The 27441-nt window shown below is 37.5% G+C and overlaps 1 protein-coding gene across 1 annotated transcript; it reads right to left on the reverse strand.

Annotated features, from left to right (window-relative positions):
* Window positions 1-257: 257 nt before the first annotated feature.
* TAF15 (TATA-box binding protein associated factor 15) lies at window positions 258-22642 on the reverse strand. The gene is made up of 16 exons (XM_074263525.1): window positions 22447-22642; window positions 18528-18567; window positions 16655-16703; window positions 16485-16569; window positions 16299-16401; window positions 14073-14266; window positions 12404-12524; window positions 6987-7021; window positions 6358-6390; window positions 4127-4236; window positions 3445-3574; window positions 2668-2760; window positions 1672-1756; window positions 1503-1591; window positions 965-1394; window positions 258-601 (listed from the first exon to the last, which is right to left on the reverse strand). Exons 1-16 carry the CDS (start codon window positions 22451-22453, stop codon window positions 562-564), a joined length of 1644 nt encoding a protein of 547 aa, XP_074119626.1. The 5' UTR covers window positions 22454-22642; the 3' UTR covers window positions 258-561.
* Window positions 22643-27441: the final 4799 nt, after the last annotated feature.

Below are 27441 nucleotides of genomic sequence, written 5' to 3' on the forward strand. Positions count from 1 at the left end.
GTGCATGGAACATAATACAGGGTGTCTCAAAAGTCTTAAGAGCAACTTTAAGTCATGCAGAATTAAAATTTAAAATAGCTCCAAGACTTCAGGGAACACCCCATATATATAACTCAATGATTATTGCTGATGATATTTCACTTCTTACATTAAAAAGTTATTGGAATATAGTTAATTTCCTAATTCACTACAATCTGACCCTATAATACACTACTTTTCATGCTCATATGTAAGAAAATGGCGCTGAGGTACAAGAGTCCACAAAAAAAAACAAGCAGCCTTTATTGCAGTATTACAAAACACTTTCCATTTTGGCAATATTTTACAACATTTTCAGCTTTCAGACTGTTCAAGGGCTGGGAAGAAGGTTGGAAATTAAAAGGGGAAATTTCAATGGACATTTCTAAAAGAAAAACTTGCCCCATCCCTCCCACCAAAATAAAAATCCAAATGTCACTTAATTCCACTACTGGAGAAGAGGCCACAAGGAAAGCAGCAGGCAGAACTCTGGCAACTTCACTATCGAACATGTCAGAGGCAAAGGAACAATCAAGATGGTCTTCAGTATGGTCGATTACGCTGATCATTTCTGTAGTCATTTCTAGGAATGAGAAATAAAAAGCAAAACAAAATTTGGGATTTTCTTAGTATAAAACCAAATTCATGTTGGTGAATTGATGAAAGGAGTCAGTGAAAGAAACAGGACCAAATGGTAGAAATTGAGAAGCAAATTTCCATTCAGAAGATCAAACTTCCTAATAATTAGGGCTAGTCTAAAGCAGAATTGGTTGCCATCTCTAATAGTTTAGATGACTACTTGTCAGAGCTATTTTAGAGAAGATTCAGGTTTAGAGAAATATTGAGGTCCCTTGCAACAACCAAGAGTCTATAAAAATGGGAAGCAAAAGATCTAGCAATCCTAGAATCTAGAAGTAGTGATTCCAAGCTACATATACATACTCACCTGCCTCCCATTTTGCCACCATAACCACCTCCTCGGTCTCCGCCATAGCCACCACCTCGGTCTCCCCCATAGCCGCCGCCACTTCGGTCACCTCCATAGCCACCACCACTTCGGTCTCCACCATAGCCGCCACTTCTGTCACCTCCATAGCCACCGCCACTTCGGTCACCTCCATAACCACCGCCACCGCCGCCACTTCGGTCACCCCCATAGCCACCACTCCGATCACCCCCATAGCCACCACCGCCACTCCGGTCACCCCCGTAGCCGCCGCCACTTCGGTCTCCTCCATAGCCGCCACCACTTCGGTCTCCTCCGTAGCCACCCCCGCCACTCCGGTCTCCTCCATAGCCACCGCCTCCTCGGTCTCCACCTCTGCCACCCCGGCCTCTATAGCCCCTCTCGCCACCATAGCCTCTCCCTCGGAAATCTAAAAAACAAAAATGCAACATGAGGGGGCAAAGGAAAAATCACAAAGCCTCCTTAATCCTAGTCAAAGGGCGAGCTACACAGTGATACTATTAAAGAAGTGACCTACCTCCTCCTGAAGGACGAGAGTCCTCTGGTCTGGGTTCATTACACTGATTACAAGAATTCCTTCGGGCAAAGTTCATATTTCCACATGACCTCAAAGAGAAGGAAAGATGTGCTTTTAGACTGTTTCCAAGTGATGCCAGAGTCCCTGCCCACAAACAAGAGATACTTACGGATTAGGACAAACCCAGTCACCACTTTTCGGGTCACCTCCTCTACCTTGAAAGCCTCCACGCCCTCTGTATCCTCCACGTGAACCTAAAAGAAGAGAACATAGCAAGGAAACTCACTTGACAAGAGAAAAAATCAGTTCCATACTACCCCTGCTGGCAGAATTGAACAAAGAGAGTAAATGGACAAATCCAGATCAACTCTAGAATGTAGATAGACTTTAGTATAAACTATAGATCACCAAGGATAGATTCAGTATCATCTAAAATTTAACCCAACTTTAAAATTAACCCTAAACATATCCAAAGTATTGAAAATCTATAGGTAATTTCTCTACCCCAATTTTTAATTTCAATTCTCAATATATACATTTGACTACTATAAATAATGGATCAAATCTGGTCACTGTAAAGCTAAAGGCTGAGGTGGTATGCAGAACCAATAGGAAGAACTGTTCCCCACTTTGGGGAAAGAAACAAGTTGTATAGTCATACAGTCTAGATGGTTCACAAGATGCTCCTTAACTATTCCCCCTTGACTTGCTATTTTATCAGTTACTTCCTTACTTCCAAATGAGTTTTTAAAAACTTTCCATGTGCCTTTCCAGACCACTTTCCATTTATTTCACTAGCCATCCACATTTAGGAAATGTCACATTGTTCACTTTTGTAACATTTTATATTCCCAAGGGCTCAGGGTGCCAACTCTAGGGATGGGGAATGCAGGAGTTGCACAAAGAAGGCTAGCTAGAAAAAACTTTCTCTAATTCTAAACAGCCAATTCTAAGATGTTATAAACCCCACTTGGGGCAGGAGGGGACAAATCTCCAATCTCCTTCCTCATCCATCCTATACCCTCCATGCTAACTACCATTTAACAGAGAAGAGAGAAGTCTAAAGAAAGAACATTAACCAAGACTCCTGCAATAAGGTGAGAGGCCAAGGAAAAATTCCAAGTCAAATCTTTGGAAGAGACCTGGCAATAAATGAACAACTTACCTCGTCGCCCACCTCCACTTCCACCCCCTCTCAGAAACTCAGGTCTTCTAGTGGCAAAAGATACTTTGATGATATTGCCATGGAATTCTTTTCCTGGAAAAGAATAAAAGTTTCCAACAATGGTTGAAATCAAAGAACAAGGATATATGTGTAATCATCCTCCATGAAATTGGTTCTAAAGAACAGGGAGTATTAGTGAGGTTTTACAAAGAACCAAATGCATTGGAGTCCCAAGAGTCACAGCAGAAAAACTTAAAGAGGTCCTTTTCCTACAACATGGCATTAGTGCTTTTTGGGTGTTAATCTTATTCAATCTAATATTACAGAAATACAAGGGTATTAAAGTACTTAAGGATTCAGAACTCCCAGCTTCCAAGGATGGACCCTTGACATGGGAAGCCTCTGGATGAAGGCTCCTTTCATCTCCTACAAGAGCTCTTTCCACATTTTCCCCACTTATTAATGTCCCCCCCATTGCTTTTTATTTATTTTGTATTTCTTCTTTATTACCTCATTTCTGTAATGTGTTTTATTCCCATTCCCACCCCAAATAAAATGTAACTTCCTTGAGGGCAGGGGCAGTCTCATTTTTGTTTTTGTATTCCCAATACCTAACACAGTATAAATGCTTAACAAAGGCTTGGGATGATTTGAAAATTGGTAAGGTACATATAGCTAGTAAATAGGTCAATATGTACTTCCATCTTCAGCTATAAAGTGTACTCCTTTCAACAACTAATACATGAGAAACTATAAGAAAATTCAAATTATGCATACCATCAAACCAATCAATTGCAGCTTTAGCTGAAGGAGGGTCATCAAATGACACTGTTGCCTCTCCTTTTGGCTTGCCTGTATCTTTGTCTGTATATAGATTTATCATCGGTTTACCAGTCTTCTTATTTGTCTAGGAAAAAATTAAGTTGGTTTTCTTTACATTCATGTTTAAATTATGCAATAAGATGCTTAATAAAGATGATAGTTTAGGAATAACTCAACATCAACACCCCAAGAGTGGGGCATCAATTCACAAGTATTTAAATGAGTGCCTACCACCTACATGACACCATGCTAACAAATAAGTAAATACATTTTATTTACAAATAAGTAAATACAAATGTACAGGGAGCTTATTATCAAAAACTAAAGAGATAAGATAAACATAAATGAATTAAGGACTGAAAATAAAGCAAAAAATTGCAAGGCATAATCTGTAAATAGAATCTATAATAATGTGCTAAGTGTACAGGATAATCACTTATTATAAAAGAAATTAAAGGGAAAAAGAATACACTTAGAATTGCCTAATCTAAATATACAAAAAGAAGAGAATTCATTTCAAACTGGGGAAAGGCAATGGCATAGCAGAGTTGACAGACTATAAAGAAGCTGGGCTAAACAAAGATACCAGACATTTTAAACATCAGAAACTATTAGATTTTCTCCACAGAGAACTCACCTTAATAATTCCTATTTGCTTAAAGAAGTCCCCAACTTGATCAGTTGATACCCCTTCTCCAAGTCCTTGAACAAAGATTGTGTTGTTGTCTGAATTATCAGACTCTGAGTCTAGGAAAAGGGAAAAAATGTGAGGTTAAAACGATCTATTTCTTGATTTGATTACATAAGAGTGTTCTTGGCCCTAGGCTGTCAAGAACTTAAAACTCATATGGCACATTTATCAACTGTGAAAACTATAGCTAGAAAGACTTGCTGCATGGCAAACTGAAACAGAATCTGAGGTTTTACACCTTTGACTGAATCTAGTAAGGTAAAACAGAGTATACATGTTATGGCAATCAAAAAAAAAAAGATAAAGCAATCCTAGGCTGCATTAAGAAAGAGGTTTTCCAAAAATAATAAGATGATGACAATTCGTCCCCCAAACCCTCGCATCTAGAGAATTTAGGAAAAGCATTGAAAACTTAGAACTGTCCAGAAGAAGGAAACCAAGTTATTAATGAAGAACCTTGTCTTCATGCCCTACAGAGATCAGTTGAAAGAAATAGGGATGTTTTTCCAGGGTAAGATTCAGGGGAACAGGATACCAGTCCTTAAGTACATGAAGGCTATCATGTGAAAAAGGTATATTCTATTTAGTCTCAGGGAACCAAAAGCAGCCGCTGGAAGATGCAAAGAGGACTGATTCAAGAGGCTTTTCCTGACCTTAAGCCTAACAATGACAGCTCTCCAGAAATAGAATAGGCTGCCTTGAGAAATAGCACTGCCGTCAGTTTAAAAGAGGGATAACCACTTGTCAGGCAGATTATAGAAGGGATTTGGAGAAGACAAAAGATGAACTGGACTAAATGGTCACCAAAAAACTTCTTACTCTAAAATTCTTCGACATACTATTATTAATAAGTCATCATGAGCCAGATACAAGCTTTTTGGTATTCAACTGTTTCTATATATGAAGGAAAGTAAGGATGACTATCAGTAAGTTCAACAAACTCACTGTATCAAAGACCTGGCCACCTCAGTCACTCCAACTTTAGGTATGGAAAGAATAAGTGTATGGAAAGAGCCAAGAGATCTTAAGACTTCATACTCTAGTACCTTGGAGTACAGCAATGAGTAATAAAATTAGTTCTAAGAAATATCTGACTTTATAGATTATTAAGGATATGGGAGGAGGAAGGGGGAGAGGAGAATCTTTAAGAAAGCCTAGGAAAATTTAGAAGTAGAACTGTTTAAAGAATGACATTTAATGCTCCCCAGTGCCCTTTCTAAAGGGAAATGTAGGCGGGAAACATTGGTAAGTGAGAAGACCTTTCAAGTAGTAAAGATTTAAGATTAAAGTATTTTATTTTGATCTCAAATGTATAATGCAGAGTAATGAATTTAGAATCAAAGGCCCTGGGTTCAAGAACTGTCTTTTCCATTCACTACCAGGTTTACCAGGAACACGTTACTGAGGCCCTCTCTCCCAGCCTCAGTCAAATCCTCTATAAAATGAGGGGGCCTGAACTAAATCAGGGGTTCTTAATAGAATGCAGGGAATTCATGAACTTGGAAAAAAATTATATCCACTTTCACTAATCTTGACTGAAAATTTAACATTTCCTCCAATATTAATTTATTTTAAAAAACATTCTATGAAGGGTTCACAGTTTATAATCTGTACTAGACTAGCAAAGGGGTCTGTAACATTAAAAAAAAAAGTTAAGAAGCCTAAACAAAATGAACTGAGGCCACTGCCAGCTCTAAATCTATAAGCATTATATTCAGCACCATTTTTAACCACTGGATTAATGTCAGTTTCAAAAACCTCCACAATAAGCAAGATTAATTCATATTGAGGATCATGGAATCAGTTTCCCTTTGATCAAAGATCTCTAATAGTCTACTTCTTAGTTTCCTCAAAAGACTCAAAAGTTATCATTAAAATTCTCAATATATGTAACAATGTTCCCAATTCATAGTGCTTCATTCACTGTTTAAGAATACAAGAATTCAAATGTTATAGAGCATGTAAGGAAGTCAAATCCAGAAATTTGATCCATCAAACATTTGCATTCCTTTTTCCTGGAGTTCCTTCAGAAATTAAAAGTGTTTTTTGGGTTTTGTTTTTTTTTAATCATCAACTCCCACACTAGCATTCAAACAATAACCATCCAACTTCTTCAAAGAATGCAAGTTAAGGCATATACTCTTAATGTTAAAAGTTATTAGCTACAAACTGCTTACCAGCATCTGTTTTCGGTCCATAATCCCTGTGGCCTAAGAGAAAAGAAAACAAGTAATAGCTATTTAAGGAAATCCATTTGAAAGGTTTTCTTTCTAAGACAATAAAAACAAGAAAATCTCAACTGTATTTCTATAGCTTACAAAGTCAACCATAACATTTATAGAGTAAATATATTGGTTAAATGATATATTTTTTTTTAAGTTTGATAACAAATCAAAATTGAGTAGTATCAACAATTCCTTAAACTTGTCATAGACAGCATCTGCCACTTTGGCATTATGCTAGTACTGTTCATATTAAGTACAGGTTTTCAAATCAGGGAGCAGGAATGCCCTATTGATTTAAGACCACTGTGTCGATTACCTTTATAAAAGAGCATTTTGTCAAAACCTGGTGAAGGTCTCTTTGGTCACCACAGACTCTTTCATGCAAATCCACAGAAGTAGAAACCCATTGGACTGTTAAAGAGATCAACTTTGGCTTTTTTTTTTTTTTTTTAAAGCACACAACACACACCAGCCTCAACCAAGTAAGAACAGGCTCAGACTGCGTCTGAGGGATAGATAGTGGTGGCTTTTAGATTTATACAGCATTTCCACTGAAACATTTTGGGATACTCAGCACTTACCACCAAAATTTTTGAAGCCACCGCGGTCACCACCACTGCAGAGGAAAAATTGAAGAAATGATTTCTTCCTTAAGTCTCTAATGTGCTGAGCCCTGGGCTCAATCTACACCTAACTGATCACAAGTAGAGAGCTTACGGCCTAGGGGAATAGTAGCACCTCTAATTTTCCAGTAAGTTTCATTTCATAGGTTTCAGGGGTTGTTTCCAATTAAGTGTTCTCCTAGGGAAACTACTTCCAAGAGAATCACTCAACTAAAAGTAAATATCATATCATACTTTCTAACCTAAAAACTCTCCCCAACCCAAGGCCAAAATGGATGCTATATAACCCCTGACTTAAAGTAGGGAGATATAACAGTAAAGAAAGCTTAACTAGGGCAAATATCCTATCCAACAGAAAAAAAAATTAACAGGAATAAAGGGTCTAGTATAATATTCAAATTCAAGCGTGGAATTTCGGCATCATAATGGGAGAGATGATGTTAAATGGTTGGTATTACAAGGCAAGAAGGTGGAAAAGTACATGAATAGTGAGCTTTGGTATGAAAAGCTATTATATTTTATTCATTCATTGTGAAATCCAGTATAAAATATACAAGTGAATATATTAATGAGAATGGACTCTAAAGAAAAGAAGGGACTTGAATTATGCTTCTCCATCCCCAGGATGACTTAATCAGATGCCTTATAAAAATTACTAAATATATACTACCTCATTATGTCAAATGTTTTGCACATTGATCTTTAGAGCACATCACAGATGTAATAAAATACTCAACAAATCATAGCAGTTCACAATTTCAGGCATATAATTTTTTTCTCAATTTGGTAAATATCCAATACCTTCAAATATCCTCTTTGGTAATTATGGGCAAGAATTCAACAGTTTTCTACTTGAATCAAGAGGAAATGCACTTCAAATGCATTAATTCAAAACCCCTGTAATAGCATGATGGTGTTTTCAATTGCCTTGAAGTAGAAATGTAAAGACCCTGCCAAATGAAATGAAAAGGGGACAATATCCAAAGTTTTTGATGGAGGTATCTAATTTTCTATTAAGCAAAAGCCCTCAAGCAAATGATTTTCCTTTAGTTGTCTTTTCTAGAAAAAAAAAAAAGTAGCCACTGTGAATAATTTTCCTTCCAATTATTGCTACTTTATAATTTCCTTGTACCTCTCAATAAAGGCAAATCTTTAAACTTGAAAATCTACTGAAATTTGGTTTCTGCAAGCCTAGAAATTAGGAAGCATTTAGGAAATTCAAGCCTCTCATAGTCAGAGCTGATTTTTCTAAGTGTTATTTTGCAAGAAAATGTTCATCCACCCTCCTCCATCCCTTCCTTACATACCTAAACAACTATGCCAGCTTCCAGTCCTTTGCCTTATTTTGTTTAGCCAAACATGAGCAAAGGGATTTCTTGAGGTAAATCTTTGAAAATCTTATCAATAGAAACTCTGGGAATCTCAAGTAACATTCCTTTCACTAATACAGAATTTTTATTTGCACAAGTTTGTTTTTATATGCCCAACATAATTCCAAAGAGAAAAAAGAGCTAAGAAGTACATCCAATCTCTATTCCTACTAAAGAGACAAAGAGTAGAATTATTCAATAGGGAACTGAGGGTGAAATTATTTTTTCCATGAATGGAATAATAACTAAGTTTTATCTCACTTATAAATGCAAAATGGTACACTTTTACTCTACTACCATTTTAATCAATAGGGTACCAAAGAGTTGATGCAGCTAAAGAAAAAAGAAACAATTCAGTGTAGGATAGTGCTATATAATTGCTGGTTTCAAATTACACTGCTTTCCAGGAATTTAACACTGAACTAGACTAAGAAAAATATGTCTGTGGAAGAGAATGTCAAATATGAATATATTTGTGATCTCTCATTAACTCTCTAAGTGATCTTTTATGTATTTTTTTAAACTGTTATTTAAGTAGCTGAAAATGTTAATATTATGGCTACCAACAAGATGTGAAACATTTTTCTTAGTCCCATACAGTAAGTCCATCCCATTGTGAAACATGACATGGTCACTCTTGGTTTCCTTTGAACTTCTGCAATGATGGTAAATATTAATTTATAACACACCAGACTGGACTGGGCTAACAAATCTGGGTACATTTTTAAAAAGGAATATTCTGAATTAAGAATGAAAAAGCTATTAAATTATAAAAACAACCTCCAAAGTTTTTCAACTTTATGGCTTCATCATCTATTCAAGAGACAAGTCTGCTTTGTTGAATTTGAAAACAACTAGGATTTTCTCCAAGTCCACCACAGTATAATAGTAAAACTACTTTCCCCTGACAGATTTGGATGAAGAGCAATGCTCTCACTCCCTTCTTTCATTGTGGGAGGGAAGGAATGAATAAAACAGGGGATAAGCCTACATTAAAAGATTAGTCCCACTGTCATTCAGGAAAGCTAAGGCTCTTTGGTAGGTTTTCTACAAAGATTTAAATACAATTCAAGGCTCAAACTTGCCAAGAAACAAAACAACTAGATCAAGAACTTGTCTAGTATTCTGAGGAAACTCAATATATCGTTAAAATAGAAACCAAAATATGGATTTCAACAATTTGTTGGTGTTGGGGGGGAAACTAATAATTAATCCAAACTTAAGTAATACACTAAATGTAACAGTTTTCAACAATAGCTATAATTATTTTCTCTCTTCCTTGGAAGCTTTGGTCATATATGGCAAAAGCTTCCTGAATTCAGCAATATTTCCTAACCACAACTAGCAAGCCAAGAAGCTAGGAACACATACACCTTTTTCAAGGAAGCTATTGTTCAAACACACTTACTGGAGAAAGAAGACACTCTAAAAGAGAACTTTTAGGTTTGATTCATAAAATCCTAAAACCATTACTACTGATAACATTCAACTATTAGACAATAAAGAACAAATCACGTATCTAAAACAACCTATAACAAATTAACAATCTAAAATTCCATCAGAATAGTAAAGTTCAGAATAAGAAAAAAATTTAAGCCTATTCTAGTGCTAAACTACAAAAAAGAATAAAATTTCTATTTCAGTTTGATGATAATACTAGTTATTCTGACCACTAAAAATTTCAATTTGATTATCCTTCAGAATTAACAATTTTTTGGTGGCAAATTTCATGATTTGCAGCTGACAAATTTTCAAAAGAAAGGATGTCTCCCACAATCCTTTTTTCTGAAATCTGAAAAACTGAAAGCCTTCCTCTAGATTGAATTTTTCCTTTTCTTAACTAGGTGGTCCTAAAAGTAGATTTGTGATTGTCTTCTCTTCTGTTCTCCCCCTCTCCTTTTAAACTTTTAATATAAAACCCAAGCAGTGCTACACAAATCTTCAAGCAGCCAAGAAAGGTGAGATTTTCGACCCTACTATTTTTAAGTGAAATGATTCAAAACACATGGAAATGTCATTTTGAACCAAGGGGAAATGTTGAGGGATCATATTTTTCTTCTTATTCATGATCAAATAAACCTAAGAAATTTTTTTTAAGACTGAATCATTAATGCAAAAGTTTTAACCCAAATAAAAACTCTGAACAATGGTCAGGATTTTCCATGGACAGTTTCTGCCCACAATTAAGATAGTTTCACTGCTAATGTCAAATCATTTGACTCAAAATGGTCCTGAGATATTGCCTATCTACAATTGCATTGAATAACCAAAGGATGTTGTAGACTCTATGAAGGTCTCGAGAAATAGGACTGATATTCATCTGAGTTGTTTTACTAGTAGGTCTTAGGTAAAATCCAAAGGAGTTTACCCTTCAAGCTTTTTCCCAAAGGTGCGAACCTGTTCCAAAGACACCCTGAAAATTCCACCACTCTCATAAGATCTTATATAGAGTATAACAGGTTCTTGCAGATAAGGACAAAATTACAACTTCCTTATGATGAATATTAAACCTACAATGTAATGACTAGAGAGCTGTGAATGAAGACTATTCACTATTATTACACTATTCCAAAGCAATCAATTATGGAAGCAAAACTTACTAACATGAAAGTATAACGTGATGCCTATCATGGGTTTTGGTCTATGTTTTGTTGGGACTGATAAAAGACAAGTAGGGAAAATTGCACAAGTCACCCTGTATTGTTCACTTCACTCATGTCCTGTTGATGGCATGATGACAACAGTGTCTTCTTCGATAATAAAAGAAAACACGATGTATTTAATCCACTAACTATATACAATAAATTGATTGTCTTATGGTTTAATCAAGATCCTCACAAAGTCTGAGGCTTGCAGAAGTCTCTCAAGTTTTGATAAAGTTTTATTTAGTTTGTGCCCAAAATATCAAAAGCATTATACAATGAACAGAAAAACAGCATGCTGACAAATCCAAAACAGGAGGTTCAAATGCCGATTTTACTTGAAGAGAAAAGTAATAAGTATAGCTGGTTTGTTTTCAAATTCAGTTCTAGGAATCCAAAAGCAAGACCTAAGCAGCAAAGGAGTGAATTGAAACTGATTTGTTATTAAGTGACAGTTTGTGGACCATAGCGAGTTTCATTTCTTGACCAATACAGATCTTTTCAGTCACAAAACTGCAACTTACAAATCTTCTCTTATGAGAAAAAAAAAACCTTCAACTACCCTTTGAGCTTGGTCTTAAATGGCTAAAATCCTAAATGTACATGTATAGTTTAAAATAATATTTAAATTAAGCCAATTATTAACATTTTTTTAAAAATAAGTTTGAGGAGCCTAGCAAAGGCCAAAAAAATCTACATCACAACTTTCTTAAGTAAATGTTTCAGATTTCTAGACAGATGATGTATTTGCTCATAGTTTTATGATACTGCATTCAATTATTCAAAAGGAAAAAATGGATAAAGTTATATAGACTGCTGTATTAAACTACTGGAATTAGCTTTTGTTCTAATAGAAAACAGGTACTGCCCCTCACCTAAGATCTAATTTGTCCTGGTTTTTGCGGTATACATCCCCTTCCCAAGGGTACTCAAGGTTATAGGAGAACTTTCTATCCTCCAATTTTGAGTTAACTTACCTTTTTTTTGTTTGTTTGCTTGATATGCAAAAGATTTGCATTTGCCAGAGTTATTTTTTTAAAGGTCTTAGATTCTAGCTCTGGCAGGAAAAACGAAATGGACTGTCAACCATAGAGATAGATCTTTGTTCATCTCTATTTGATAAACATTTTGTGGACTAATATCATGCTAACTAACATGGCCTAACCTAAGTAATTTATCGGACATCTTGGGTTTGAAAAGTATTTTAATATAAGAGTCCTTGCATTCTCTTCCACCCCCCTTCTGGGAACATAATTCCAAATCTCATAACTCTTCAAAATTTCAATACTTGATTAGATCCTAAAACCAAATTAGCTAAGTAACAATCAAAAAAGAATTATAGAATTTGGATGCAAACACTTACCTTGATCCTGTCATAGGACCTCTTCCATCCTTGTCATATCCCCCACGCCCTCTACCTCCTCCCTGTGACCCGCCATATCCTCTATTATCTTCTCCATACCTACTCATGTCACGACGGTCATCTGCAAGAAAGCACAAAAAAAATCACATTTCTGATAAATGCTCTTGTTAAAATCAAATGATTTTTTTTAAGGTTTTTTGAAGCACTTTTCTGCAAAAGTCATTACAAGTCTTCTTAAAAGACAATGGCATCACTATATTTGTCATAGTCAGATTTCATAAACTCAATAATAGCTAGCATTTCCAGTGTTTTAAGAATTAAGTACCTTCCTCATAACAATTCTGTGAGGCCACTCCTCTCAGTAGCAGCATAATATGACAAAAAGAACAATCAAGTTTTTAAAAACTTAGTGGAATCAACATCTAATATTATTGGCTATGTGGCTTAAGGCAAGTCACACTGGGCCTAACCCTCAATTTACCCATCTCTAAAATGGGAAAGGATAACTACATGTTTAATAACTGAAGGTTGCTAAAAAGGAAGCACCTTGTAAACTGTAAAATACTTATAATATTAGAACAAACAAGAATTTTATAGATATCCCCTATGTAAGAAACAATGAGAAGGGTCAAAGGAGTAAGTCATAGGTACACAATCATCAGCAATGGTGGAGGCAACTCCAGTACTCAAACAGGTGTCTTCTGATTTTTTCCATTAAACTATACTGTCTCTACAATTCACTAACTTCAAACAGCAAATCACTGGTTTTTCTTTTGAATCTATCCTCCAAGATTTAGTATGTGTTTATGGTAAATCATCCCCATCAATCCAATGATTCTGATGCATTAGATAGAATTATCATATTATAACCCTAAAAAGTTTTCCCTTTAAAGTTTCTATTTATTTTACCTGAACAATCTAAATGAAAATCAAAGTAAAAGGCACCAACATCCTAGATAATTGCTCAAGAGACGACCTTCACTAAATATGCTCAGAAAATAGAATTTTTCACTCAAAAAAAAAAAAATAATCATCATCATCATCAGTGGGCAAAATGGATCAATTATTTATCAAAGAAGATATAAATTTATAAGAAAATGCTAATGAGATCATAGCATCCCCAAATAAAAGTCTTTAGAACAGGAAATCCACAAACAAGGAAGGGGTGTGTAAATAGATTTTGGAGATCCATTAGCTTGGAAGAATAAAGAAAAATACAACTTTATTTTTATTAACTTTTAACTGAAATTTAGCATTTCTTCAATTATTTAAAAACATTATTATGAGAAGAGATCCATAAACTTCACCAGACTACCATAAATATCCATGACACAGACACACACAAAGACTTAAGAAGCCCAGCCTTAGAAGGACGCAGTCAAAATTAAAACAAGGATGCCAAGATAATCAAAGGTCATTTAGCCAATAATTCAGGGGTCCCAGTACTAAAGAGGTGTATGTGTAAGATAGAAGAAATTAGTTTAAAAGGCATGTAGGCTACTAGAAAGCTAGAAAGAAGTTTCAAGACCACTCAACATTTTTGTACAGAGCTAAAATCTTGATGACTCATTTAAACAAATCCACTACTATAAACCAATGGTCATTCCGTAGGTATTAAAAAAATGAGGCTGCAAAAACAAACTAGAACTCTATAGTCAGTGTAGCTTACCTTGTGTATGGTGGCTGTAACTTTCCCTTTGTGAATGATAGGACTGCTGATTTTGATTATATGAGTCTTGCTGCTGATCATAATTTGACTGCTCGTCATATGAACCTTGGTGTTGGTCATAGCCTGACTGTTGGTCATATGAATCTTGTTGACCATAGTCTGACTGGTCATATGAAGGCGCTCTTCCACCTTGGCTAAACAGGAATCAAGAACTTAGGAGAGTTCTCAGGAAGATTATTTTAAACAAAGAGATGGCCTATTCTGAAAAAGAAGGGCTAAATGGCTAGATCTCAAGTGTATCAATTCATCAATCAACAAGTATTCATTAATCATCTCCTTTGTGCACAGCACTGTGCTGGGCGCTAGTGATATAGGTGCAATGAATGATGTAATCCTTACTCACTAGGAGCTTACACTCTAACTGTATCTGGCCCTACTTATCACTCTTCTTCCTAAAATTAAAACCTTTAATTTACAAGGCAATTTTGCACCAATGTATTTGGAAAGTCAAAGAAATGCCAATCTTGAAGAAATACCAAATCATGGAAAGTATCTCACCTTGAAACACTAACGAATCCAGAAATGGCTTCCTGTTATTATCTTCTTGAATAAGTTAATTATAAAGTATAATTTTATTTTAAAACAAGCATGCTAGAATAAATACATCAGAATGAGTGCTGCCTTTTCAAAGTAGTTACCTTGGGGGAGGGCTATACAATTATTCCAAAAATGCTGCCACTGCTCAAGTATTTTTAGAACTTCTCTTTTGAAATTGCCTTCAGAGCCTGTAGCATAGAGTTTTAGCCATCTTCAGTGATGGGAAATCTTCATCCTTTGAGGAAGGATTTGGTTTTCAGAAATAGCTAAGAGCCGTCTGTAGCCAAGTCACTATCACTTAGAATCAAAAAGCAGGGTATACCCAAAAAGATATGACACTGGTGTTTTTCTACTGGGCTCTAAACTAGTTCTGGAAGTCAATTCTAAAAGGGAAGTTCCCAAAACATTTTGAGTAATCAACTATCACTGGCTTAGATATACATAATCCGTCAGATTGTTTAAATAATATTCCCTTGGATGCTTAATTTTTTTTTTTGGGGGGGGGGGTGGAGAGGAGGGATGTATGGTACATGTTTGGACATGTTTTAATTCTCATTTGGGGAAGCCATAGATTATTCAATACCAAATAAGGTGAATTCTACTGACAAGTGACGGCATTTGTGCCAAGAATGGTACATGGACGAACTTTCCATGTAATGGGCTAGCTGCTCTTCAAAGCAAATTCTGCTCAAACAGCCCACTACAAATATGCTGCCATAGTCCCTCCCACAAGCAGCACCACTGCTTTCTCTTCTAGTTCAAGAGAATAAAAGGGATCAGACCTTAAGTCCCTCTCTTTCAAAGAGATGTCAAGTCACTTTCTCTTTTGTTTACAATTCACTGCCTATCATACTTCAAAAAGTGCATTTTCATACAAAATGTTCCATATGCTTCATACTTCACACTCCACTTTCGTGAACTTCTGCCAACTAACAGGGGCTTGAAGTAACATTACTGTTTCCCTATTCCCTGTTGTAGTTAACAATAATGCCTTACACATTTATACAGGTTTTCATACAGTCATATGGAAAATATTCATGGGATTCATAATTAGGGTCTCCCACTATACCACCTTCTATTTGGTGTTAATTAGTTGCATTAGTAATTTGTGGTAATTTATAAGGACTTTTCTTTATTCATATTTGCTAATAATAAAAAGCCCTTCAAAACAAAGAGCTTTTGAAAAGGCTTTAAACTTAATAAAATTTTATCCCTCATCTAAATAATGATTTCAAACTTTTTTTAAGACACCTTACATTTGTGGATAAGTTTTCACTTAATTCTATGAGTCTCTATCTACAGAACTAAAACCCAAATTTCATTTTCTTTCAAAATTTTCAACTATGCTAGTGTTAGAAGCATGAGCTTATTTCTTGAAAATTTCAATGAAGTCACAAAGAAACAATGCAAATCAGGAGTCAACTCATCAAACATGATAGGAATGATACCATATAACTGCACTGTTTTCCATTTAAAACATCAAATAGTTATTAAAGAACTTCTCTGGAAGACATGTCTACCTGAGGTTTCAAGAGTTTTGTGATGATAAGATTCATGTTTTAATACCTACAGTATTAACCATCTCCAAATGTCCAACACTGGCCCAGTGCTTTGGCTTTATTTCCTTACCCTCCCGATGAGTCCGTGTTTTGCTGTCCCTGGTTATTATAAGATTGCTGGCCATATGAGCTCTGCTTTTGATTTTCATAACCACCGTAGGACTGTGAATAACCTAAAGATTGGATGGGTATACCATTTAGAAAGTATTCTGATTTTAAAATGTCTAAAATAGCAAATTTAACAAACCAGCCCAACCTGATTGACTCTGTCCATAACTTGAGTAGCCGCCATAGTTCTGTCCATAAGAGGAATCAGCCGTTTGCCCATAGCCAGAATAACCCTGAAATTTAGGTATATGCTCATTTCATTGCCTACTGAAAACAAAGTAACTATTTAAATGGATCATGATTTGAACTTCAACCTACTTGTGGTGCTTGTCCATAGCTTTGGTTGCTTTGATTGCCATAGGAATAGCTGTAAAAGAAACATTTGGATTTTAACAAAAGACTGCCCAGATGAAATTTTACAGCTTCTACCATTACATAAGGAACCTTGAATATGTTATCTCAAATCTTCTCAAAGATGTTTAATTTTATGTCATGTCTTATATGTCAGAACCTCATAACATAATGTAATAGAATCATTATCGTAGGAGGCCTAGACTCAAATTCTACATCAGATGGGTGAGTCACTGGTCCTCTGAGCACTGCTTTTACTCATCTCTAAGTGGGGAACAATAATACTAACCCCACATTCCTATAAGGATTGTTGGGTGGAGAACATCACCCAATGATGAGTTACTAGCCATATCCAGAATGTGAAAACTGAAAGGGATTTTCAAGGTCATCTTATTCAAACCTCCCATTTTGCAGAGAAGGAAACATGACTTGCGCTAAGTTTGATGATGAGTTAGTGATAAATCCAAGACTAACAAGTGGCCTCTCAGTTTTGTTTCTTTTCTGTTCCCCAAGGTGCTAGTGAACTTCGGTACATTGAAACCTGATGACCAGTCACTATTCTGAGTCAATAAAGTCATCAATGCCCTCACCCTAACTTCAATATACCTGATATCATATACTTTACATGCACAATTGCATTCTCTCCTTATGGAACCTTCGCTCAGCCCCACTCTGAGCGAGACACTTTGTATAGCATATATTATATAGACTAAAGAGTTGGTTTCGCTTTGTAAAATCTTTCAGGAATCAAATGTAGTGTCAGCTACACCAGAAAATATCACAGGCAGAAAAAGGTATATGCCAAATACTAACAATGATGCCATAAGGTTCAAGAAGCATAAGGCTAATTCTTCACATTAGCAAGTTCATCTATTTCACTATCATACTTGACAAGTTCCTTTCTTCCTGACATTTTGACACACCAAGGCAATGTAACTAGAAATTCCCAGAACAGGCAAAGGATACAGCTTTAAAGAAGCACTCAATTGTATATCATATTTGACTGTGCAACACTGTATCTCAAACCCTTCTTAATTTTCCACTAACAGCAAGCAACACTATTCCCCCAAATCTTTCTCATATATATGTTCATGTATACTTATTTTTCTGAAATCCAAAGTTAAAAAGCACATAAAAAAGCTATTCTCTAGAAACCATCTTTTCCTTTTATTTTAAGTTATACCAATTGCCCTGGGGTTCATCAAATACTTGAATTGCTATTCCACATACCTGTATGCACTGAATTGCAACCCATTTTCTAATAACAGAACTAGAATGACAGAGAATTTACTGGTAAACAAGAAAAGCAGATTCTACATGCTCCTTCACAAAAGAACAATATGGCAATCAGTTTCAATTAGGTCCTTCTATGTGCTGATCATGGTGCTCTTTATATTCTGGCATTATTAAGAACTCACCCAAAGTGGTCATGGGTGCAAATTGTGTTGCTTTAAGAAAAGACAATACTCCCTGGGTATATTACTCCATAGAGATCTCAGAATCTTATGGGGAAAGCCTACAGAAAATCAGTTATTAAAACACTGCAAAATCAGAACTAAGCTGCTTGCTTTGGGGGCAATTTCTTAAAGCAAATAATTCAAATGCTATGAGATATTTTCTTCTATTTTCATGTAAGAATTCTATGTCTTCCTATCAACTTCAGTCCATTTTCTTACTCTGCCAGATCTCTTGTTTACAAAGATTCACTTCTCCCCCTTGTGAATATTTACAGCTAATTTTTAACCTCCCCTAAGACATCCAGAAATCAGCTCTCAAGTATTGAATCCCATCTGAATTCACCTGTTTCAACTCCACTCAATATATTAAAAGTATACTTTACCTTTGCTGATCGCCCCCAGACTGACCGTAACTTCCAGAATCTAAAACACAAAGAAATAATGTTAAAATCCTTTTAGGGAAAGCATGATTCATTCAAAGACAAACGTTAGTCCCTCTATGCAAGAGTTGACAGAAGTTACAAACCAAGAATTAAAAGAAGCTATATAAAAAGATCTATATAAATAACTTTTTGCTTTTTTTCTAATCATTTTAACTACAAACCCTCTTATTCCACATGGTCACAAGGTGGGTTAGGCAAAAACATGTAGATTCATGTGACACATGTGAACATGTGTGGACACATCTGAACAAAATCATTACCATTAAAACAATTTTATCCTGACAAATATATCCATAAAAGGAGAAGGCACTAGTCTAGTATGACAAGATATTCTACTACATAGGGATTCTACTTCTTTTAAACAACATGCAGTGCCCAATTCCAAAATACTAATTTGCTTGTATATTTTATAATGCATCTCCCTGTCCACCTCGAACTCTCAAGTAATCCTGAAGTAGTACATAATTTTCACTGTGACTGTCAGCCATAGAAGAAGCTTCTTTATGAGTTTAGTTGAAATAAGAGTTGCTAACAATTGTTCAAGTGTTCCTGAAGAACAAGGGCAGGCAAACATGTCCTACTCTAGGTTTATCTCCTAAGGAAAGGAATTATTTCTCACCACCCCACACACACACATACAAATTCCTACACATCTTTCAAGAATAGTAAAATTAGGAGAAGAGAGGAAAGGTATGAATAAATATAGCATAAAAGAAAGCAATGCATCATGAGGACACACCTCTAAATCTGGACTTATATTCTTGATCTGACTTCAAGCAGTAACACAAATTTTTCAATTCACTACTCCTGAATCTTTATTGTTTCCATAGTCCAAAGTTATACAAAGTAGCAAGCTCTCAGTTTGTCAGGTGACATACTTCTATCACAATATATAACTCAATATGTTTAAATTCTATATTGGAATTACAAAACTAGCTCTGGTCAGATTAGTTGTTATTTATCCCCAAAAATCAATTTAATTTAATGACATGCTTTTCCTTTACTTTAATTCATTCTTGATTCAGTGGGAAAATGGCATTAGTTATGCCTGCCATTTTCTAAAGTAAGCTATCTGTATATGTGATACATGACATTGCTTATATAATACCCTCACAGTGAAAAGAAGATAGTGCATTAATTCATATATTGGGAGGAAATCCTGAATGAGAAGCAGTTATGTGCTACTTCCCCTAAAAAAAAATGGAGGCGAGAAGAATGGACTAAACAATCATAATCACTATCAGTTTAAAATTAATTTGTTGACCAAAATTTGTAAAACAAAGAAAAGTCACATTCTAAAACAGTTTATTTAGTGCATGGCGCACTCAGGTTACTTTTCTTTTTTTTTTTTTTCTTTTTTCAGATTACTTTTAATACACATAATTATTATTTTTAATAATAGCTATGTTATAGGTGCTCCATACAAAAATAATATAGACAACAATACCATTTTGCACTTGAGGGAACTAAATGGCCTAGTAGAATGCAAGTCAGAAGTCCTGAGACCCAATCCTTTTCACCCAGTAATCCTGAGAAGAGGATAATAGTACTTATTTATGTGTTGTAAACCTTAAACATTAGCTAGTATAATTATTTGTATGAGGCAAATTTAAAGGGTGATTTTTTTTTCCCCACACTTTGAGAGGGTGGATATATTATAATAGTCTCATTTTACGGATAATAAAACAAGGTCAAGGAGAGGTTAAGTTAAAATGATTTTTCCAGTGTCACCAGCTAATTTTTACTGACAAAACCAGAACTCAAACCTAGATTCCAAGTCTGGTGCTATTTGCACAACAAACATGCCACCCTGCTCTTCAATTAGTTCTGAGTGTAAAAAGAAGCAGTGAAAAAAAAAAAAAAATTACGTATCATACAATTAACTTCCAAACATTTAATGGCTTGGACATTTTTAGTACTACAGAATAAACCAGACTTTCTGATTACATCTACAAAGAGGTAAGCCCCTGAAATTGTGTTTGTTCAATCACCTATTTGAGTCAGCTCAAACTGCATACACCAATAAATCAGTTATGATTACACTAAACAAGGACACTGAAAGCACTTTCAGACTGTAAACTACATATCCTTGAAACATACCAGACTTTATACTCAATTAGTGAGCCAAATAGCCTGACTTTACATTCTGCTTTAAAATTGGCTAAGCACCCTACAAATATTCCATTTGATCCTCATGACAGGCCTGGGAAATGTTATCACTCCCCATTTCACAGAGGAAACTGAGGTAGGCAGAGAAGTGATTTGACAACACACACAGCTAGTGCCTACAAGTTTGCCACCAACCACAATGTTGGGCAGATCACATTCTCGATAGATATAATGTGGCAGTAAGCATTTCCCAAACTCCATTAGTATTCGGCTCAGTCAAAAATATCATGTCATTCGAACCAGAAGAGCCAAAGGAAGGAAAACTCAGCATCCGACTTCCAGTATTCAGAACATGAGAGCAAAAGATTCATTGACTAGCTAAGGAGAGTGCATGCGTCCTCTTTACCATTTTTATTTTTTTCTATTCATTCATTCATTTCTGCCTATACCATCAGGAGGATAGTAAGTCACTCCGAGTTTTTCCCCCCCAATCTTTTAATTACTAACAGGTACCGCCCTTTGAGGGGGAAAAAAATGAGCAGACTTTGGCCACCACGCAAGATTTCCAACCACATGGTTCCATTTCACTGAAGTGTTTGCCCGCTCAACTTAGCACCTGGGCAGGGAGGGAAAGCAGGGGGCGGGCAGGTGACCCACAACAGCAGCCCAGCCTCCCCTTTTTTTTCCCCCCAGGATACAAAGACAGGGCATTCTGACTTGGCCTTGCACCGGATTGCCTTTCTTTCAGTCAATAACAGTTTTTTGCCCTCCCAACGCTTAATTCAGTGTCTCCCGACATGGTAGCTGCTTCACAAATGTGTCCCCATGGATTTCTTTAAGCTCAGTGAGGGAAGGAACTGCTTTTCGTGCCTGGCACATCATTTCCAAAATGTTTATTGACCGGTGCATCTGTAAGTTCTTGGCGGGGAGGGGGGCTGTCTTTGCCCTTTCTCATATCCTCGGCTAGGAGCACAGGTTGCAGGCGCTTCCTAAAGCTTCAGTGATTGATGGATCATCTCCCCCCCCCAACCTGGAGAATTCGGGGCTTTAGCACAGTGCCTGGCACAGTAGGCGCTTGTGAACGAGGACCGAGTGTTTTCTTTCTCTCCTCTCCTCTTCCTTTCACTGGAAGGGAGCTTGGAGTGCCAGGCCATGCACGCACAGCCCTCGGGGGCACATCAATAATAGAAAAGTGTCGCTTTCAGCAGCAGGTAAACAGCAGGTGGGGGCGGGGAGGGGGACAAGGACACCAAGACCCCCCAAACTAGGGGGATTCAAGAGATTGGGAAGACACTTGGCTTTTATGGGGCAACTTTCTTTGAAGAGGCCGAGTACACAAAAGAGAGGCGGGAAGCGAGAAGGGGAAACTGAGGCCCGGGGGAGGCCTCGAGGAGCCGGGGGGAGGGGAGGAGGGAGGACCCCGACGCTCCGATCGCGGCTGCCCCCCCACCTACCCCTGGACCCCGATGGTGTAGCGAGGGCCGTCGCCCTCCACCTGGCTCCTCAGAGGGACCCGTCCCCCTAGCTCGGAGCCCGAGGCCGGAGGCCCGGCCTGCCGCGGGCCCAGAGCGTTGGGGACCGTCCGTCCCCCTCAGCGCAACATGGCGGCGGCCGGTCCCTCCCCCCCTCCGCCTCAGCCTCCGCCTCCGCCTCAGCCGGCCTGTCGGAGGGCCGGCGCGGGGTCAGCCTCGGCAGGACCGGCCCCCACACGCCGCCGCCGCGGCCGCCGCTCGCCACAGGGCGCACCTACCCGACATGACTAACGGCCGCGGCGCGGAGCCCCCACAGCCCGCCGAGGACAACGAGGAAGAGGAAGAGAGCCAGGCGGCGCGGCGGCCAGAGCCAGACTGAGGGCGGCGCGGCGGGCCGAGCCCGACTGCGGGGCTCCGGTGGCCAATCAGGGCGCGGCGGCACGTACCACTCCGGCCCGGTCAGAGGGGGCACGCGCTGACCAAACCCAGCCTCCCGGAGTCGGAGCGCCGAAGCAGCAGGGGATGCCTTCCCCGCCTTGGACCATACCACCATGGAGAGGGAACTGAGAAGCGGGACATACCAAGGCCGCCTTCCCACGGGGAGAAAGGAATAGAAAAACCAGATCTCTCCTTTACAACGACCATCTTTCTCTCTCTTATTTCGCGTCAGACAGAGTCAAAAAGTATGGAACGATCGAGTGTAACCCTTCCCAGTCAATCACTAGAAAATATTTCTCCACCTAATATTGAAATGGTACGATCTCCTTCCTTCCCTCCCTCGCGGGGCATACGCGGGTAGACGGCAAGGACTGAGCCACAAGGTGGCGTTCTCACATGGAAGAAAAGGAAAAGGAGGAGTCGTACCACGCAGGATTCGGTGACCACCTGGGGAGGATCCAGCAGATGGGCCTGCCCCCGAAAAAGCACTACAAAGGGAAGAATGGACAACATAACTGCCTCCCATCACACACACGTGTACCCCCACGCACGCACGCACGCACAGAGCCGCCAGATAAACTCCAATGGAGCCGAATTAACACCGGGAGCGTTCTAAATTAGAGATCATTTCTAAAAAAAAGGAAATCGCCGACAGATTTCCGCATTCAGGATTCTGTAGAATTAAGGAGCGAGTTATTTTCGCTTTAAGGAAAAAGAAAACAAAGCAAGTTACAAGCAAACTAATGGGTCCGTTTAGAGCCCGGGAATGAGTACCTTAACACCCTCGTCCCTAAACAGCTCCTGGGCTTCCCGAGAGCCTGAGAAAAGGAAAAGGGGGGAAATAGAGTAAAAGATTAAATAGTGGCAAGAAATAGCATCTGTGTACTTTCTGTGGTTACAAAACACGCTCTAGTACATTGTATCCTTGAAGCAAGTAACATTCATCCCATTTTATAGATAAGGAAACCGGAAGATCGGGTCATTGCCCAAGGTCACACGGCTCGGGCGTCCTCTGACTTCGAGCTCTCTGACATGTGATCCCGCAGGGCCTCGAAGTCAAAATTACTTTTACAATAATTCTAAGGCGCTTTCATTTCTAATAGGGCAAATATGGATAGATTATAATCCACATATTGTTAAGTGTAAAGGAGTCCTGAATCTAGTACAATCAAGCATCTATCGTGTGCTAAGCACTGTTTGGTGCTGGGGACTGTATGAAACAAGTCCTGTCCACTCATTCAACATTAATTCACTCAGTTAAGAACTTATTAAGCAAAAACAGGTTGGAGATACAAAAAAAAAAAAAAAAAAAAAAAAAAAAAAAAATTACTATCTAGTGGAGGGAAAAACATGAAAACAAATACATACAAAGCAAGATATATTCAGGATACATGGATAAATCGGAAATAATAATAATAAAAATAAATAAATAAAAGGAAAACCCTGGAATTGGGGGTTAGGGAGGCTTCTTGTAGAAAGTGATATTTTTAGTTAGTAGTTAAAGGAATTCAGAGAGAGCTTCAGAAGTAAGCCTGTCCAGTATCTGTGTTTCCATTGCTTATTGGGTCGATTGTTATTTTGAGTATTTGCTTTGGATTCAAGAAGACCTGAGATCAAAGATAAAAATCAGATCTTCCCTAATTAACTTTCCTCTGCCTCAGTTTCCTCATCTGTTATCCAGAGCTGTCATGAGGATCAAATGAGACAATAGTTCTTTGCTAACATTAAAGGACAACATAAATGCTGACTTATATATTTAAAAAATTCTAATATTATTTTATTCTATGACTTGTAATTATAGGCTATTTGTATGGATTTGTGATCTCAACACTGGAAGGCGTTTCATCCACTCAAAATCTTTCCATATACTCTCCTCCTATAGCCTCAACAATGCTCAAGAAATGGATTGCAGACTTCCGATCACTTTTTTCTTGTCAATAATCAATAAAGATTTATAAAAGATCTCTTATGTGCCTGGCACTGTGCTAAGTGCTAAGGAGAGAGAGATAGAGAGACAGAGAAAGACAGAGACAGAGACAGATAGAGAAACGGGGGGAGGGAAGGAAAAGGGAGAGAGGGAGGGAAGAGAGAGGAAGGAAGAGAGGAAAAGAGGGGGGAAAGGCGAGAAGAAGGAAGAGAGGGAGGGAGGAAGGGAGAGAGGGAAGGAGTCCATGCCCTCAAAGAGCTTACAATACAAGGGGGGAAAGACAGCAGAGATGTGAATAGGGCATATCTAGTGACATCAGAGAAGGGGGTTAGTGAAGAAGCCAAATAAACCCAAAATGAGTGCAGCTGGGAAGAAAATGAAGCGATATCTGAGGAATGTCTTGCTTCTCCACCTTAAATGGAAGTTGAAGAGTTCATGGCTACACCCTCTAATCAGAGGAGCAGAGAATACTGATAATGTGTGAATAACCCAGATTGATTGGATTTTGCAAAATGAATTTTCTGGAGCACAGAAGAGAAGCCAATGAAATGCAAAAGGAGTTCATCCAGGTGGAAAATGAAGAGATATCTCTAAGGTATCTTGGCATTTGGATGTCAATGGAGCACACAGGCTGTGCTGTCCATCTGCTATGCCTTTCTCTTTTTACTGCCTTTTCTAGGCACACAATTCTTTGATGATCTATTTATGCTATGCTTTTTGTACACAATGATCTTTTTGTACACAATATAATATGTTGAAACCCATTTATTCATGCCCACCAGATGTCTCTATATTGCCCTTTGGGTTATGGGAAATTTAGAATTCTTAGAGATTATAAAACTCCAACATGTACAGCCACATAGAATCTTGGGAACCATGTTGATTTTTAAAATGTGTGTGTGTGTGTGTGTGTGTGTGTGTGTGTGTGTGTGTATGTTTCAAGAAAAAGCTTGGGATCATTAAAGACACTGAATGATTTCCCGAAAGCAATCTGGCCCACTCACTCCCTTCTATTAAATTCTGGGTCCTGTCCATCATAATTCTGTTCCATCTGCTTCCATATAAATCAATCAGCAAGCATCTATGAAAAGAAGGAATTAATATTTATAAAGAATCTACTATATGCCAGGTACTATGCTGAGTGCTTTACAAATATCTTATTTGGACCTCACAACAACCCTGTGAGTTGAATCCTATTACACCCCCCATTTGATAAATGAAAAAACTGGAGCAAGCACAAGTTAGTTGACTTGACCAAGGTCACATATCTAGAGAGTGTCTGAAGCTGGATGTACATGAAGGTCTTCCTGACTCCAGGATCAACCCACTCCCCACTACACTTGCTGTAGGTGCTAGGTCCTCAATATTGGAGAAACAAATAAAAAGTTCAGACTTTAAAGAAGCCAGATTGTGAAGAGTTTGAAGAACCAAAAGGAGGAATTTGTATTTTATTCTAAAGGCAAGGGGAAATTTTTCCAAATTATCTGATTCTTTTCTACCACAATCAACACCATCTCCTCTTGTTTAGTTTTTTGGTATCATTTTCTGTATTGTTATTTGCTTTTTATATCAAATTCAAAATTATCTCCCTTCCCCTACTCATTGAGAAGGAAAGCAACATAATACCTCTTATATATGGGAAATCATGCAAAACATTTCCTTCACTTACTATATTGTTGAATATGGACTTTGCTAATGTTGTGGTGAATGTCCCAAACAGAGTCCTGACAGAAGAAAATTTCTTTTTTTTTTTTTTTTTTTTTTTTTTTTAAATTTAAGAGCATTTATTGCTAACTAGCGACTGAACCCCACCAGAACAGAGGAATGAGTCAGTGCTAAGTGGTTCAGAGACACATATTTATATAAAAATCCACAAAGAAATTCCTTTTCCAGACAGGCAGTAAGATAATATTTCTTTAAATTTTATATTTATCAACATGTCAAGGTCTTAAGGCAGCATATCTGGGAGCTATGTGTGCCTACAGTTGGAAACAGAAAATACTACCTGTGTTAGGGAGTGAAGAGCTGGCAACATAGTTCTGACTGCTGTCAGAACTGAAACGAAAATAATGTTCTCACTGTCTCAGGAGTGCATAAGCAGATTAGGGACAGCATCCATTTCAGTAACTTCCATCCATCTTTCTGACTCTTGTTAGAACAAGGCTAATTACTCTTCCATGTGACAGCCTTTTCAAATACTTGAAGGCCATCATATCCCTTGCAAGTTTTTTTTTCTTCTTTCTTTTTCTAACCCCCTCCCAGTTTCTTCAGTTGATCTTCATATGGAATGATCTTGAAACTCTTTACCATCTAGTTATGCTCCTCTTGATGACCATCTGCTTATTCATTCTAAACTGTGGTACTCAAAATTTGCCAAGTACTCCAGATAAGTTCTATTGAGGCTGAAAAAAATTATGTCTACTTTCTTTCCTATTCTGAAAGTTAAGCCTTTCTTTATACCATTTCATAGAGCATTTATGTTTTTGGAAGCCATATTACACTGATGATTTCTAGTAAGCTTATAGTATACCAAAATATCTAGTTCTTTTTCTGTCAAACTGCTATCTAGCCCTCATCCTGTACTTGTGGAATTAGTTTCCTAAACCTAAGATTTTATGTTGTTTCTTTTACATTTTATTCCATTAAACTTTGCTTACTTTAGTGGCCTGTTATGACTCCTTTGGAGTTTGACTCTAGCATATCCAGAGCTAGAAGGAACCTTAGAGACTCCTCTATTCTTATTTTATATATGAGGAAATATATGTACTTTGTGTACTTACAATTTTTATAGGTATGTCTTTTGTGCTTTTAGCATCAATTCTCTGGGGAATTTTACTTTATCAGGAAGATTTGCTTTAGCTTTCCTTTCAAGGAGCATTTTTTAATTTCATATCTGCAGTCATTGTCT

Source organism: Sminthopsis crassicaudata, chromosome 4, assembly GCF_048593235.1.
Source record: "Sminthopsis crassicaudata isolate SCR6 chromosome 4, ASM4859323v1, whole genome shotgun sequence".
Taxonomy (NCBI): domain Eukaryota; kingdom Metazoa; phylum Chordata; class Mammalia; order Dasyuromorphia; family Dasyuridae; genus Sminthopsis; species Sminthopsis crassicaudata.

What these genes read in the sequence shown, in the direction of transcription:
- TAF15 (XM_074263525.1), bottom strand. An exon ending in TTACAGCCACCATACACAAG is followed by an intron (nt 12,525 to 14,072) that starts GTAAGCTACACT and finishes GCTTTCTTGCAG; the next exon opens with ATGACCGTCGTGACATGAGT. An exon ending in GGTGGCAAAATGGGAGGCAG is followed by an intron (nt 602 to 964) that starts GTGAGTATGTAT and finishes TCTCATTCCTAG; the next exon opens with AAATGACTACAGAAATGATC.